General features: G+C 39.8%; 1 protein-coding gene across 1 annotated transcript in view; it reads right to left on the bottom strand.

Annotated features, from left to right (window-relative positions):
* The window catches only part of LOC122789417 (cysteine and histidine-rich domain-containing protein 1-like), a 338,356-nt gene that overhangs the window by 44,344 nt on the left and 279,786 nt on the right, over positions 1-14,226 (bottom strand). Inside the window, exon 10 of the mRNA XM_044056856.1 lies at positions 1,529-1,591. Within this exon, the coding sequence (XP_043912791.1) occupies positions 1,529-1,591 (63 nt within the window). The remainder of the gene's footprint in view (positions 1-1,528; positions 1,592-14,226) is intronic.

Raw genomic sequence — 14,226 nt, 5'->3', positions numbered from 1 at the left:
TTTTTTTTTTTTTTTGGATTTATTTATTTAAAGTTTGTGTGACCTATTAGTTTTGGGACTTGCCTCCCACATTTACTCAAATTTTTTTATCAAGTTCAGTTCCTGATAAGTTAAATTCAATGAATTCAGAGCTTGCCAAGCTGACCACTGGGGACTTGCTATACTGCTGAAGTCATAGTCTCTGTTAGTTTCTGAATTTATAGACTTCTAGCTGGTATACAGTGGAAGAGCTGAGCTTGCTAAAAGATAGATATGATTTTAAGTTTTTAGTGCTGGACAGTGAAAGCTAAATTGAAGTATTTGGCAAATGACAATTTCTGAACAACCTGATTAGAGCAGTGGCCCACTGCAGCCATTGGGAGGTGCTATGGCCCACAGCCCAGTGGCAGTGTATGATGCAGCTTGGAAGAGAATGGACCTCTGCAGCTAATCATTTATGATAGCTGAAAGCTAAAAAGTCAGTGCGGTTGTCAAAGAGACACCCCTCCTCCAGCTGACAAAGTCATCATTGTTTTGTAAGCTCACTATCCCATCTTAAATATTTTGCTTAACGTTCTGTTTTCTAAGGTTTGCTCCATATCATGTATGACAGCATTTAGTACTATGTTGAGTAACAAAATCCATCCGTTCATTTCTTTAATAACTCCGGACATTTAATTAATAAGGAGCATATAATCTGTTCAACACCACATTAACCATGGGCCTTTACATTGCAGTAATGACTGTGATGTGCGCAAACACTGAAGCTTTGCCCCAAGGTTACCAACTCTCAGGTGTAAGAGAATATTCTGTTACCCCAAAAGGCTAAGTGATATCAGTGTTAGTATATTTAGAATTACATGTGAGGGGGGGGTGCAAGGAGGCTTTTTCCTGCAAAAATACTTTTTTGTTTTTTTTTACCATTGATGGTGAACTAATATCATTATTTTATTTCATTTTTTTGTTTTACTATGTGGAATCTTACATCTAACCAAAAAGTAAGTTCCATTGAAAATGTCTGATTTCTATAAATGTTGTTTATTTATGTAATACATATGTCTAGACTGGTGGACTAGTCTAAACAGGATAATTTTCAGTTATGATTCTGGCATTCTGAATACAATCATAAGAGATTTAATTTTTTTTCTCACCTACCAAAAAACATGATGATTGGATTGCTAAACTGAACTGTTCACATTGCTCATATTCATGTGTGTGTGTGTGTGTGTGAGAGTGTGTGTGTGTGTGTGTGTGTGTGTGTGTGTGTGTGTGTGTGTGTGTGTGTGTGTGTGTGTGTGTGTGTGTGTGTGTGCGCGCATGCGCGCACGTATATGGATAGCTATAGAGATACATAGATAATGAATTTTCCCTTTTGGCCTTGTGGCCTGTGTCATGGCTGAACAAAGGGCGAGAAAGAATGATTCTCTTCAGCTAACAACAAAGAAAAAATTTAAAAAAACATACATAGGAGCTACCACCATCATGATTGCAATGTTCTTGTAGGGTAACATCATCACTAGCATATCCATATTGTTACAGAAATACTCACTCCCCAGAGGTCAATGTCCTTCTTAAATGTCTTCTTCCCTTCAAAGACAATTAGTATAGAAAGCTAAAAAAAAGGAATTTTAGTAAGTAGATAATCATATAGCACAAAACATTAAAAATATATTCTGAATTCTATTATACCTGGAAAAATATACTAACACCAAAAGAAAACACAAGGTTTATTGAATCTTCCCATCTCTTGTGATCTGACATGTGAAACAAAATGGTAGAATAGTACCTGTGCGTTTTCCCTATATCATCACCTCAAGCCTGTTAAAGGTACTCAGTACAGCCTACATAATGTGGAGTCATATGGGAATACAGTCCAACTTAGGAAACATTGTCCCCTATGTCACTGTGCCTCCGAACTTGACTTCTCCCTTCCCTACTATGGCCATGGACTCCTTGGAGAACCTTGAAAGACATAGATCTGTGGGCTTCTTGAAAATAAGTGTGAAAAGACTACTATGTGTGCACATTAGATTACTCTGTGCAGCAACATATTAGTTAAAAAAGAGAGAACATCACCTGAGCAGACTGAAATGTTTGAACTAGGAAATGCATCTTGAACAACTCTAACACCTTTAAGATTGGATCCAGAGGTTGGGGAGTGACATTTCCTTAGCTTCTGAATCAGAAAGTCAGAGTCACAATCACAGCAGTCCTTCCATTTTAAATATTGTACTTAGTTTCTGTTAAATTCTCAGTCAGGCAAGCATTCTGCATGAATACTGACCAGCAGTATTGGGTACGGATCTATATTAAATTAGCGAACACTTAAAATCGTGAACGCTGATTTATCGACCCTTTAAAAGTGAAACCTCACAATCTCGAAGACACGGAACAGCAATTTTTTTCCCAAGGAAAAAGATCGCTGTTTCACAAAAAAAAAAAAAAAAAAAAAAAAAAAAAGTTCAAGTGCCCCCCACTTAAATATACCAACTCCGAGATCGCACCACAGTGGAGGAAATCGCTGTTCCGTGTCTTCAGGATTATGAGGTTTCGCTCTTAAAGGGTCGATAAATCAATGTTCGCTGATTTAATATAGACTCTCGGGTACAGCTATAGCAGATGTCCCCTTAATGTTAAAGGAAACATCTTTAAGTGCTTTTGTTACTGTGAAGACTGGTAGAGATGAGTGAAGGCTGCCAGCCTAGTCAAATAGATTTGGTACATAATTCTTTCATTTGTAAATACTGTGAAATGTTGAACTTAAAACAATGTGGCAACATTGCCCTCTGCTGTAAAGAAAGCTAAGTCAAGCATTTCTTGTTGGTCCTTTGAAATTAAAATTACTTTATGTCTGTTCCTTTGAAGTTAGAATTTAGAGTCAATGAGTGTGGAGTAAGCATCCTGCCTATTGTTTTAAGGCTAAAGTTAATGACCAGAATTTACATGTGGCATGTCCTTTATTTCTCTAAGTGTAAAATAATGTAAATGCAGTTTCTGTCAGCCTGGGAACACCAGGGAAGTGTAAAAGATGATGTAATTTTTATCAGAACTGCAGTTTCAATTTAAACAGTGAGAACAAGAGATTATTAAACATTTTGCCTTGACTATCCAACTCACAGCACTCTGCCTTGCTCTATAAGTAAGTTATTTTAGAAGTGTGTTTTCTTGTAGCAATAGCTAAGAATTAGAAAGTTTAGACTAAGTGTTTTTCTGTGATGTCAGAACTGTACTACTGATTTATTTTAAATATGTCTGTGTGATCTCTGAACTCTTGACTAGCATTGTGTTGTAGTAGTATTGTCTTGTGTTTTTAGTATTTATTAAATATTTTTAAACCCTTTCAACTGTGGCTGTTTTGTGTAGAGATAAGTTAAGCTATAGAGTGCATTGCATATTTATAGAGATTATTGTGAAAAGCCACTCTAATAAGCCTTGACTGATTAGTCACACTTACCAATTGGATAATAATATTGCACAGTAATAATTGGACACCCTTTTATGGGCCTTTGAGTAGCTGATAAGTATTAGCTGGGTGGTGGCAAGTGGTGCTACCGTATAGTCTGGGGAAAAGGGACACAGCTGGAGAACCTGTGCCAGCCTTCCCCAGAAGTGTCTGTGTGGTTGTATAACATCTTATCTCAAAGTGTGTGTGTGTGTCAGCTACTTGGGCAGGGACACAAAGCACTGGTTGGACAGAGAGGGTGCTGGAGATTTTATCTTGTCCAGCTAGGCTAAGATCTGGACCCTATAGCTGTGCCAGTGGGGAGTCTTATTGGGGACCTGGGGAGCAAGGGAGTGACCAGCCCTGGACTGACTGTGATCTCTGTGTGCTCTTAAGGGAAATTGCACTTTACTGTGTGCATTTGTTATCCTTTCCTCATATATGAGAACCCCTATCTGGTATTAGTGGTGAGGATGGAGGCTCCTTGATTGCTGGGCCAGGGAGCAGGCGTCACAGTTACAAACAGAGGAGCGACAAATTACCCCTTACACCTTCAAGAATGTAGTCCTCCACACATAACAGTTAGTGAAAGGGAAACAAATGATTGAATTGTTCATTGAGCCTAGGTAGTTTCCTGTAGACACAGGAACACTAGCTAGCCTCATTTAAGATAGCTGGCAAAAACTAAGCAGAATTTTACTGCATTTTTTGGTTTTGGCCATGCATGAAGTAAGCAATGTGCCATTTAAGTGACTCTATCAGTGCAGCACAAGACTGAGTGTACCTAATGTTAAAGCACCAGGACACCATTTACATTTTAGCATAGATAATGTAATTGTAATGGATGTATTTCTGTCTTACAGGTGTACACACACAAACATACGCTGCATGTGTTAACCATCTATATCCTTACCTGCCTCTAACTTTTAAAAGACTACTCAATTTACTATAGCTGTCTGTCTGGTTGCTAACAGATCTTCCAACAAAAAATCAGCATAAAAAGAATGAATGGTCACTGCAAATAATCTCTGTTGTCATTACAGCAAATGGTACTAAACAGGCTTGATTAAAACAGTGAAAATTGCAAGTGTTTAATTAATCTAGTGTAACATTTTAACACAGTGCATCAAAAAATAAAATAATCTACTTTATAATAATATCTGGGCTGAAGGATATGTGAATGATTTAAGATACTAGGTCAGCAGACACAATTATGTTCACTTCACATACTATGCATTAGGAAACTGGAACCATCTCATTCATTGGTAGTTGCAAAGCATTCTGTACCTGAGGCCACTGATGAGACTAGCTAAACAGAAGAGGCAAAGGGAATCAAACCCTGGACTATAGGAAGCAGCTCATATCCTTAATCCTCTGTGTTAACTGGAGTGCTCGTTTACTTTCTTCTCCTATTTGAAAATGCATTTTTGTTCCAAGATCAGTAGGGTTATTGTGGAGTTTCATTAAGCCAACATAATAGTGAACAATAGTGTAATTTAAAAAAAGCATGCCAATTAAACTGAGTGATTATTAATAACTACAGTAGTACTCAAGTAACATTTTCTATTGCAACAAAATATAGACAGTATCCAGTATAAAAAACAGCTAAGTAAAAGAAATGTCTTATTGTAAATATAATGCTGGGATATCATTTGGTCATGACAGGTGTCACAAGAATGGCGTGTTACACATCAAGGTGTCTTTCTAGCTTTGCCATGTATTTAAAAATATAAGGAAGTCTGGATTTTACTGTCATTGTATTTACAATAAAGCCAAGATTGTGTCATTGTCAGTTTTAATATTATGGATGTTGCGCTTGTGTGTGTGTGTGTGTGTGTGTGTGTGTGTGTGTGTGTGTGTGTGTGTGTGTGTGTTTGTGTTTTGGCACGTGGGTGCTTGTGGCTGTGTGTACTGAGGAGCCATAAAATCATGAAGTATGGGTAGTGATATGCTAGGTAGGTGTCTCCTGATTTTGGACTATTTCCCCTAATCTCTGCATCTGGAGTTTGAGGATTGAAATGCATGTCCAGGTCAGTGTCACAAAAAATTCCAATTTTTAGCTACAAGTGATTAGTGGCACACCTTTAACTGTAAGCATGACCGCTGAGATTAGCTAGTAAGAGAATAAAATTAATGAGTCTGACTGCCTCCAACTGTCAAAGGAGACAACCTGCACAAGCTACTGAAAGTCTGCCATCTGGTGGAATGTATATGACAGTGCACTGCCAGGATGACGAAAGTGTGAGAGTTGCAGAGCTGTAATCCCTTTCCCATCACATGTATTTGTTATCTAGATAAACCTTCTGAGGATCAAAAGTCTTTTTTCACTTGCATCTCAGGCCAGTGGCATAGATGTGGAACTACAACAGATTACAATTTGTAACATAAAGCAAAAGACTACCATAGAGGGGACAAGACTACCACAGAGAACTTAGGTTCCAGCAATAAAGCATGCTTGAACAGGTACCTCAACAAAAGACTCACAAAATTGGATTTTGTAAAAATAAACTCACTGATCTAGATAATAAATGAAATACACAGTACTGTAGTTTGTAACCAAAGCCTGGAGTCCAAGGTATAAATAAGAATCACAGTACTACATTCCATTTTCCTTGGCTGATAAGAGATTTATTTTATTGTTTTGTACTTCAGTTAACCTTTTCGATTCTCAGTTAGAGCGTCTTCTGCGTGGCGACATGCGTGAATGGGCGTTCCTTCGTTGAAGGTTGTGCGTTAGGCCCGGCAAGCCAGTACGTAAAAATCTACTGCCAATCATTAGCGGACCGGAGTTCCGCTGTGGCGACCCCTAACCGGGAAAAGCCGAAAGACAAACAAACTTCAGTTAACCTTTTAGAGTAACACTACTGTATTTTTACTTTATTTGTTGATTTTGCATGTAAATTATTTTAAAGGTCCCTAGTTCTTGAAATTGCCTTGTCAAGATAGTTTGCCTAAGTTGTTTTGTTGTAGCATTACACTAACAAGCAATCCTTCATGGTGTTTTTACATCAAGAGGTTAGCAGTGCCATGAACAAACATAAATACCCAGAAAGTAAATTTTATCTATAAAACTACCCTTAGAACTGAAACCTGTAATTTAGTGTCGCTAAAACAAAGCCATTGTTCAGGGACAACCTTACACCAGATACCTTGCACATTAAACAGCACTATCAAATCTTAGCCCAATCTAACCTAGTCTAGTGCCAGACCTCAGTGATTTCTGTTTAACCTAATCCACATCTTACAGTAACCCACCCAAATACAGGTCTGGACAACATGGATATGCAATTTCCAAACGCCTCTATAGCTAGCGTGGTAGATATGGGCATCCTGAGACAATGTAGCAACTGTCTCATGTTCACAGACAACTATTATATAGACCAAGAAGCCTTGGTCTGTTTGGAAAAAGAATCAACTTAGGAAGTGCAAAAATATACAGAACAAAATCTAGAGATTTTTGAAAGGTATAAAAAAGAAATATGGATATGGGAAAGACAGAAATATCTGATACGGTGAAATATTTATGTAAAGGAGAAAGCCAGATTAATCAATACAAACAACAGCTCCAAAGATATTTGAAGAAAAATACAGGCAAAGGCATCTAGATATGGAAAATTTCACAATACAAAAAATAAAATCACAAAGAGGGAATGTAGAACAGAAAATTAGTAAAGTAGCAGTAAAAAAATCAGAAGCTGAAGTTATAGAATACCTGTGAAGTGAAGGATTTTCCTCACAAACCCCACAAAAGGTGATAATATATTGGACTAGGTATTAAACAGCATGAGTAACTACTGTGGCGTCCCTGCAGTACCATCCTCCCTGGTAAGATTAGACCATAAAGGGGTCACTTTCGAAGTCACCATCTCCTCCTGACCCCCCTCTAGCTAGGGTCAAACAAAAAAAACTTCTCCAAAGCTGATTACAGCCTCCTGAGGGATGGTATAAACAGCTTCACAGCCCCATTCCCCTCTCTAGGAACTGGCATCAGTGTTCAAAACTACACCAAAGCACTATACGAGCATTTGTAGAGATGCTTAGAATCAGGAATACCCGACAGGGCTAAGTCATCCCCCGCAAGGAAGAGTAAACCTGTCTGATGGACATCTGCAATAATAAACTCTATAACAAAAGAAAAAAATTGTTGTCTTGGACCAAGAAGGAGCAGATGCCCAATTGGAAGCAATCTCTCCTTAGTCTGAACAACCTCCAAAGCAAACTTCGAGTTCAAATTGGCCATATCTACTAGAGACAGTCATAATGCCTTCTTCATATATGTCTGTAGTCTCAAAGGAAGCACCCAGATCTGTTCAGAACTGATGGTCATGAACATCACATATACAAATGCTTTAGATGTAGCAAACTTGCTGGTTGACAGATTCAGTGAAAATTTCACCCTCTGCCCCCCCCCCATCAGTAAATCAGGACATCCCCCGTACCTGCCCCCTTCCCCTTATATCTAGGGAACAAGTCATCACTGCTCTCTCAAAGGCAAAAAAATACAGCCTCCATGAGACCCAATAACATCCCAGGCTGCATTCTGCATGAACTCAGGCAGGAACTTGCAGCACCATTAGGCACCCTATTCAACCAAAGCCTGATTACCTGCTTCATCCCAGCTGAGTGGAGGACAGCCACTGTCATCCCTTTGTACAAAGGTGGAGCGTCCATCGATCCGGGAAATTATAGACCCATCAACCTAACTAGCCTGATCTGCAAGGCCATGGAATGGATTATCATGGACCTCATTAATAAGGACATTGACAACCTCCAAACACTCAATCCCACACAGTTTGGCCTCGTAATGGGGAGGTCATGTCTATTAAATTTGGTCAACTTCTCTGAGACAGTCACCAAAGAGATGGACAAGGGGAAGATGATGCACACCAGCTACCTTGACCTGGCCAAAGCCTTCGACACTATTTCCCACTTGGGCATAATAGATAAACTCTCTCAACTAGCCATCAATCCATATGTTACCAGATGGGTAGATAACTGGCTCACTGATAAAACCCACCTAGTCAAATTAGGGGAAGCAACCTCAAGCGGTAGACCTGTAACAAGCGGAGTAGCACAGGGTTCAGTCTTGGGGCCTCTGTTATTTGGTCTATACTTTTCTTTGGTGCAGGCTAAAACCAATGGTCTATGGCTGACTAATTTTGCAGATGACTGCAAGCTGGGCGCTGTTATCAATTCCTCTAGTGATGTGGACATCCTCCAAGAGGGTCTCGCCCAAACAAACGACTGGTTCCAGAAACATGGTGTCAAGCTGAATACCAAAAAATGCATCATCATCCCCTTTGGGGAGAGTGACGTCCCCAAAAATTATCACATTAATAACAACATCCTAAGAACGCAGTCAGTCGTGAGGGATTTGGTCTCCCAGGTTGATAGTAACCTGACTTTTGACCACTATGTTGCTTCCGTTCTATGGAAAGCTTTCTACATGGCCCACTTCATAAGTAAGAGTAGCTTTTCCAGGGACAAGGAGGTCATAACATTCCTGTATTTTCACCTTATAAGCCCCCATTATTGAGTACAATGCCCCATTCGGCATGTACCTCACAAAGCACATGCAGCAGCTGGACAGACCACAGAGGTTCCTCACCAGGAGAATCCAGGGCCTCAAAAAAATCTACCATACACAGGCTAAAAGCCATATCCCTTTACTCAGTTTCATACAGACTCCTCAGAGGTGACCTCTGTCTGGCATACAAGGCGATCTTGGACCCCGCCTTGATGGGACCGCTGCATATCCACAAGTCAAGCTCGACTTGAGTAACCAACACACGTGGCCTCAACCTGGTCTGTGACATCAATAGTACTTGTTGGCGGGACAGATTTGTATCCCAGAGACTCCCCCATCTATGGATTAGATTCCTTCTCCATGTCATGCAGAGTACCTCTTTATCCCTTTTTAAGCGCAACCTGGATAACTGGATATGAAACAGAAAATACATCCCTGGGCTTCCACCCATGTCCCTGTTAGACAGGGGCATCGAGTGCTGACTTGTCTAAACATGGGCTAAACTCTTGGCTAGGCTTATAAGTACCTCAAGGCCAATAGCTTAGTAACTTCCTATGATTTAGAGTAGAAAGTCTAATACTGGTTATATCACAGCATGATGGAACAATGAAGTACCCCAACTAAGGAGAAACAGGAGGAGGAGGAGACACCTGAAGAAGAAATATGGCCATGGGAAAGAAAAAGAGATTTAATATAGTGCAATTTTTATGCAAAGGAGAAAACAAAATCCCAGTAAACAAATGTAAAATAAATACATAAATAAATTACATAAGAAACCAGTACAGGAAACTGTGGCAACTCTTCCGTAGTTAATGTTATGCAATGATAGGCCAGTGAGTTCTCATATGAAATCACAACAGATGACACAGGACAAAATTGAAGAGAATGTGGCACAGGAAGATGCTCGGGAACTTTCTGTAGAATGCCCACAGGAAATAGAGAACAAAGAATGTGTCCTCAATTTAGAAGAAAATGATCTAAGAGAAGAGTTGCTTGATTTAATAGAGATGACAGATTTATTAATGAAAAAAATAAACTGCAGAAAGTCAGTAAAACCCAGAAAGTTAGAAGTTTGATAAAACAAATAAACACAGTAATTAGGACTGCTCATAGAGAGTCATGCGATTTAACAGAAGTAAATAGGGTATATTACGGTGCAGCTAAATTAATAACAGATAAAATCTTACCACAAAAACACAGGGCAGTCAGGGAAAGGAAATGCCATCATGGAAGTATTGAACAGAGAAAACTATAAAGCAATTAAGACAAGAAGTGTCGCTGTTAAAAGGGTATACAAGAGGGAAAATATCAACAAAAGTTCTCAGAAAGATAGACGTGATAAAACCAATGCACAGTATCAGAACAGATCAGGATCTATCATGCAATATTGAAATAAACTAAAAATATCAGCACAGGCAGAAAAACTTAGATGAAATGCAGATAAATATAAAGGAAAAGTACAAAATAAGCAATTTATTGATGACCCAAAAAGGTTTTATAGAGAACTGAGAAATAAGGTAAAAGGAATTGAAAGACCACCAAAAAAAAAGAAGAAATAAGATACATTTTGGAGAAATATCTACGAAAATCTTGTGGAACATAACAAAGATGCTGAATGGCTAGAAGTAGTAAAAGAAGGAATAAAAAGTTCAAATATACAGGATATGAAATCGGATGAAGTAACAGCAAGAAATATTGAAACAAAATTAAGAAAAGCTCCTTACTAGAAAGCCCCAGGCTCAGATGCAGTACCTAGCTTCTGGCTAAAAGTATTAACATCTTTGCATGAAGTTTAGCCATGAGTAAGAACTATTTATATGTGCACCCTGAAGAGACACCAACCTGGCTAACAACAGGAAAAACAATGCTCCTACTTAAGAGTGAACCTGCAAGCTATCCTAAAAATTATAGGCCGATAACTTGCCTTCCAACGATGTATAAGTTATGCACTGGAATTAATGCCAACAGAGAATATATTAATTTAGAAGAAAACTCTGTAATGGCAGTAGAACAAAAGGGTAACAAAGGAAAATCATGTGGAACAAAGGATCATTTGTTGTTAAATAAAGTCATAATGGAGAACTGTGAAAAGGAGAAGACTAAGTATGGCACAGATAGACTACAGAAAATCATTTGATAGTATCCCACATTCATGTATGCATGCTTAAAATGTATAAGATACATCCTACACTGATCGGTTACATTACAGCAACCATGAAACAGTTGCAAACCACTGCAGTTAAGCCATGATAAAGGACAAATTATTATTCCAGGGATAAAATTCAAAGGAGGATATTCCAGGGTGACTCTGTCACTGCTGCTCTTTTGTCTTGCCCTTAACCCATTAAGCTGTCTACTTAACAGATTAGGTCATGGCTACCATTTGGCTTCCAGAAAACAACGAAGTGCAAAGACTTCTCACCTTCTTTTTGTGGATAATTCAAAACTGTGTAGTTCATCAGATGAGGAATCGAAAGCACAACTGCAAGTGGTCAAAACCTTCCAGATTATATAAGAATGTCATTTAGTCTTGATAAATGTGCAAAAGCAACCTTTAAAGCAAGAAATTTGCAGCATTAAGAAAACATCAGCTTGAGGCAGCAATATGATATAAAAGAACTTGAGCAATAGGTAGTGTATAAATATTTGGGAAATGATGAATGATCAACAATAAAACATATACAAATGCGAATAAAACTTAGCAAAGAATATTTTAGAAGACTAAAATTAATACTGAAAACGGCACTAACATCTAGGAACAAAGTTCAAGCTGTAAATCAATTTGCTCTTCCAATTTTAACTTAGTTATGGACTGACTGGCCCCAAAAGGTGGATCGGTTGGAAAGGAAAACAAGAAGGATGCTTCATGCCTATCAAATGATTTATAAAAATCAGTGTACATCAAGACTATATATTCCTCATTTTGATGGCGGTATGGGCCTCCTTGAAACTGATTAAATGTATAGATCTGTAATCACCAGGGGCTCCAATATCCTACACCTGGTCATTACCAATATGGGAAATCGATGCTCCACACCTATGGTCACCCCCTCGTTGGTCAGATCAGACCATAAGCTAATCACCCTTAACATCCACATCCCACCCCCTACCTCCCAGTAAGGAAACCTCCATAAAAAACTTCTCCAAAGCCAACTTCATGCTACTCAAGTCAGAAGTTACAAACTTCATGACACCCATGCAGATGGGAACTGAAAGTTCGACTGCTGAGTCCTACACTAAGGCACTGTACGAGCACATCCACTCATGCATGAATCGTGCCATCCCAAATAGAACTGAAATGCTCTCCTCCAAAAAAAGGAAGCCAATCTGCTGGTCCCCTGCCATAAACAAACTTTACAACAAAAGGAAGAAACTGTTGCGGAAAAGAGGAAAATGCCAGGATGCAAAAAACTCCCTTACCAGCCTCAGTAAGAAACTGAGATCCCTCATAAAATCCTCCAAAGCTAGTTAAGAAAATAAAATTGCCAATGATTCCAAAGACAACCACAAGGCATTCTATAACTATGTCAAGAATCTAAATGGTAATGCTCAGATCTGCTCTGAGCTACAACAGAATGGCATTAAATATACTGATCCCAAGGATATTGCCAATATCGTGGCAGATCGATTCAGTACCAACTCCCCCCCCCTCTCACCCCTTAAATGGCCCATCTCAATACCGGAAGATTGCCAAATTCCGGTAATGATGGCCACACAGGCAAAAAACACACTCTCCAAAGCTAAGAATACAGCATCCATGGGACCAGATGACATCCCGGGTTGTGTACTACATGAACTACAAAATGAACTGGCACCTCACCTAAGTGTCATGTTTAATCATACCCTCACCTCAGGCTTCATGCCCACTGAGTGGTACACAGCTACAGTTATCCCACTCCACAAGGGGGGATCCACCTTGGATCCCGGGAACTACCGCCCCATCAGTCTGACGCGCCTGATCTGCAAGGCCATGGAATGTATTATCATGGAACTTATAAACAAAGACATTGGCAACCTTAAAACACTGAACCCCACCCTGTTTGGGTTTGTGAAGGGCCGATCTTGTCTCCTGAACCTGATTGACTTCTTCAAATCAGTCTCCAGAGCCGTGGACGAGGGTAAGGCAGTCCACACAGCCTATCTGGACCTCACCAAGGCCTTTGACACCATCCCCCACTCTGGAATCATAGATAAACTTACTAAGCTGGGCATTAATCCTTACATCACTCGATGGGTTGCCAACTGGCTTACTGACAGAACCCACACTGTAAAAGTAGCTGACTTCAAATCCAGCTCCAGACAAGTGGAGTTCCTCAGGGTTCAGTCCTGGGACCTCTCTTGTTTGGCATCTACTTCTCTGAAGTACAGGCCAACACTAAGGGACTCTGGCTAACAAAGTTCACAGATGACTGCAAAATGGGAGCCATTATTGAATCCCCAAATGATGTCGATACTCTACAAAAGGGCCGTACAGAAACAGATGCTTGGTGCCAGAGCCATGGGCTCAAGCTCAATGCCAAGAACTGTATAGTTATCCCCTTTGGGAAAAAAACATGTACCCGTAAATTACCACATAGGTGGCAGTACACTAAACACCGAAAGTGTGATAAGAGACTTAGGGACACAGGTGGACAGTGGTCTCACCTTCAATAACCACATCGCCACAACAGTCAGGAAATCCTTCTATGTGGCACACCTCATCACTAAGGTCTTTTCATCCAGAAAAAAGGAGGTCATTGTCCCACTGTACCTATCCCTCATTAGACCCATTATAGAATACAATGCCCCATTTGGTATGTACCTCTCAAGACATCTGCAACAACTGGAAAGGCCACAGAAATACCTCACTAAACAAATCACAGGCCTAAAGCAGATGCCCTATGCTGACCACCTTAAAAAAACTCCAGCTATACTCTGTCGCATATTGTCTACTCTGCTTAACATACAAAGCCATGTCAAACCCAGAGCTGTTGGACATGCTACACTTAAAGAAATCCCATTCCCTCAGAGCCACACGCTCCCGGGATCTAAACCTTGTCATCACAATAAACAAAACATGCTGGAGGGATAGGTTCCTGACCCAGAGACTCCCCAGACTGTGGAATAGACTGCCCATACATGTCAAGCAGAGCACCTCTTTGGCCCTCTTCTAAAGGAACCTTGATGATTGGATGGGAGAAAGGAAATTCACCCCAGGGATCACGTCAGTTGCCCTACTAGACAGGGGTCCAGGGAAGTAAATAGTGTGGGAAGAAATAGCAAGGGAATTGTTATGACT

The sequence above is a fragment of the Protopterus annectens genome, chromosome 14.part0, assembly GCF_019279795.1.
Source record: "Protopterus annectens isolate FY-2018-M chromosome 14.part0, PAN1.0, whole genome shotgun sequence".
Classification (NCBI taxonomy): domain Eukaryota; kingdom Metazoa; phylum Chordata; order Ceratodontiformes; family Protopteridae; genus Protopterus; species Protopterus annectens.
The sequence above is the reverse complement of the archived record's forward strand: the minus strand, read 5'-3'. Positions and strand labels throughout refer to the sequence as shown.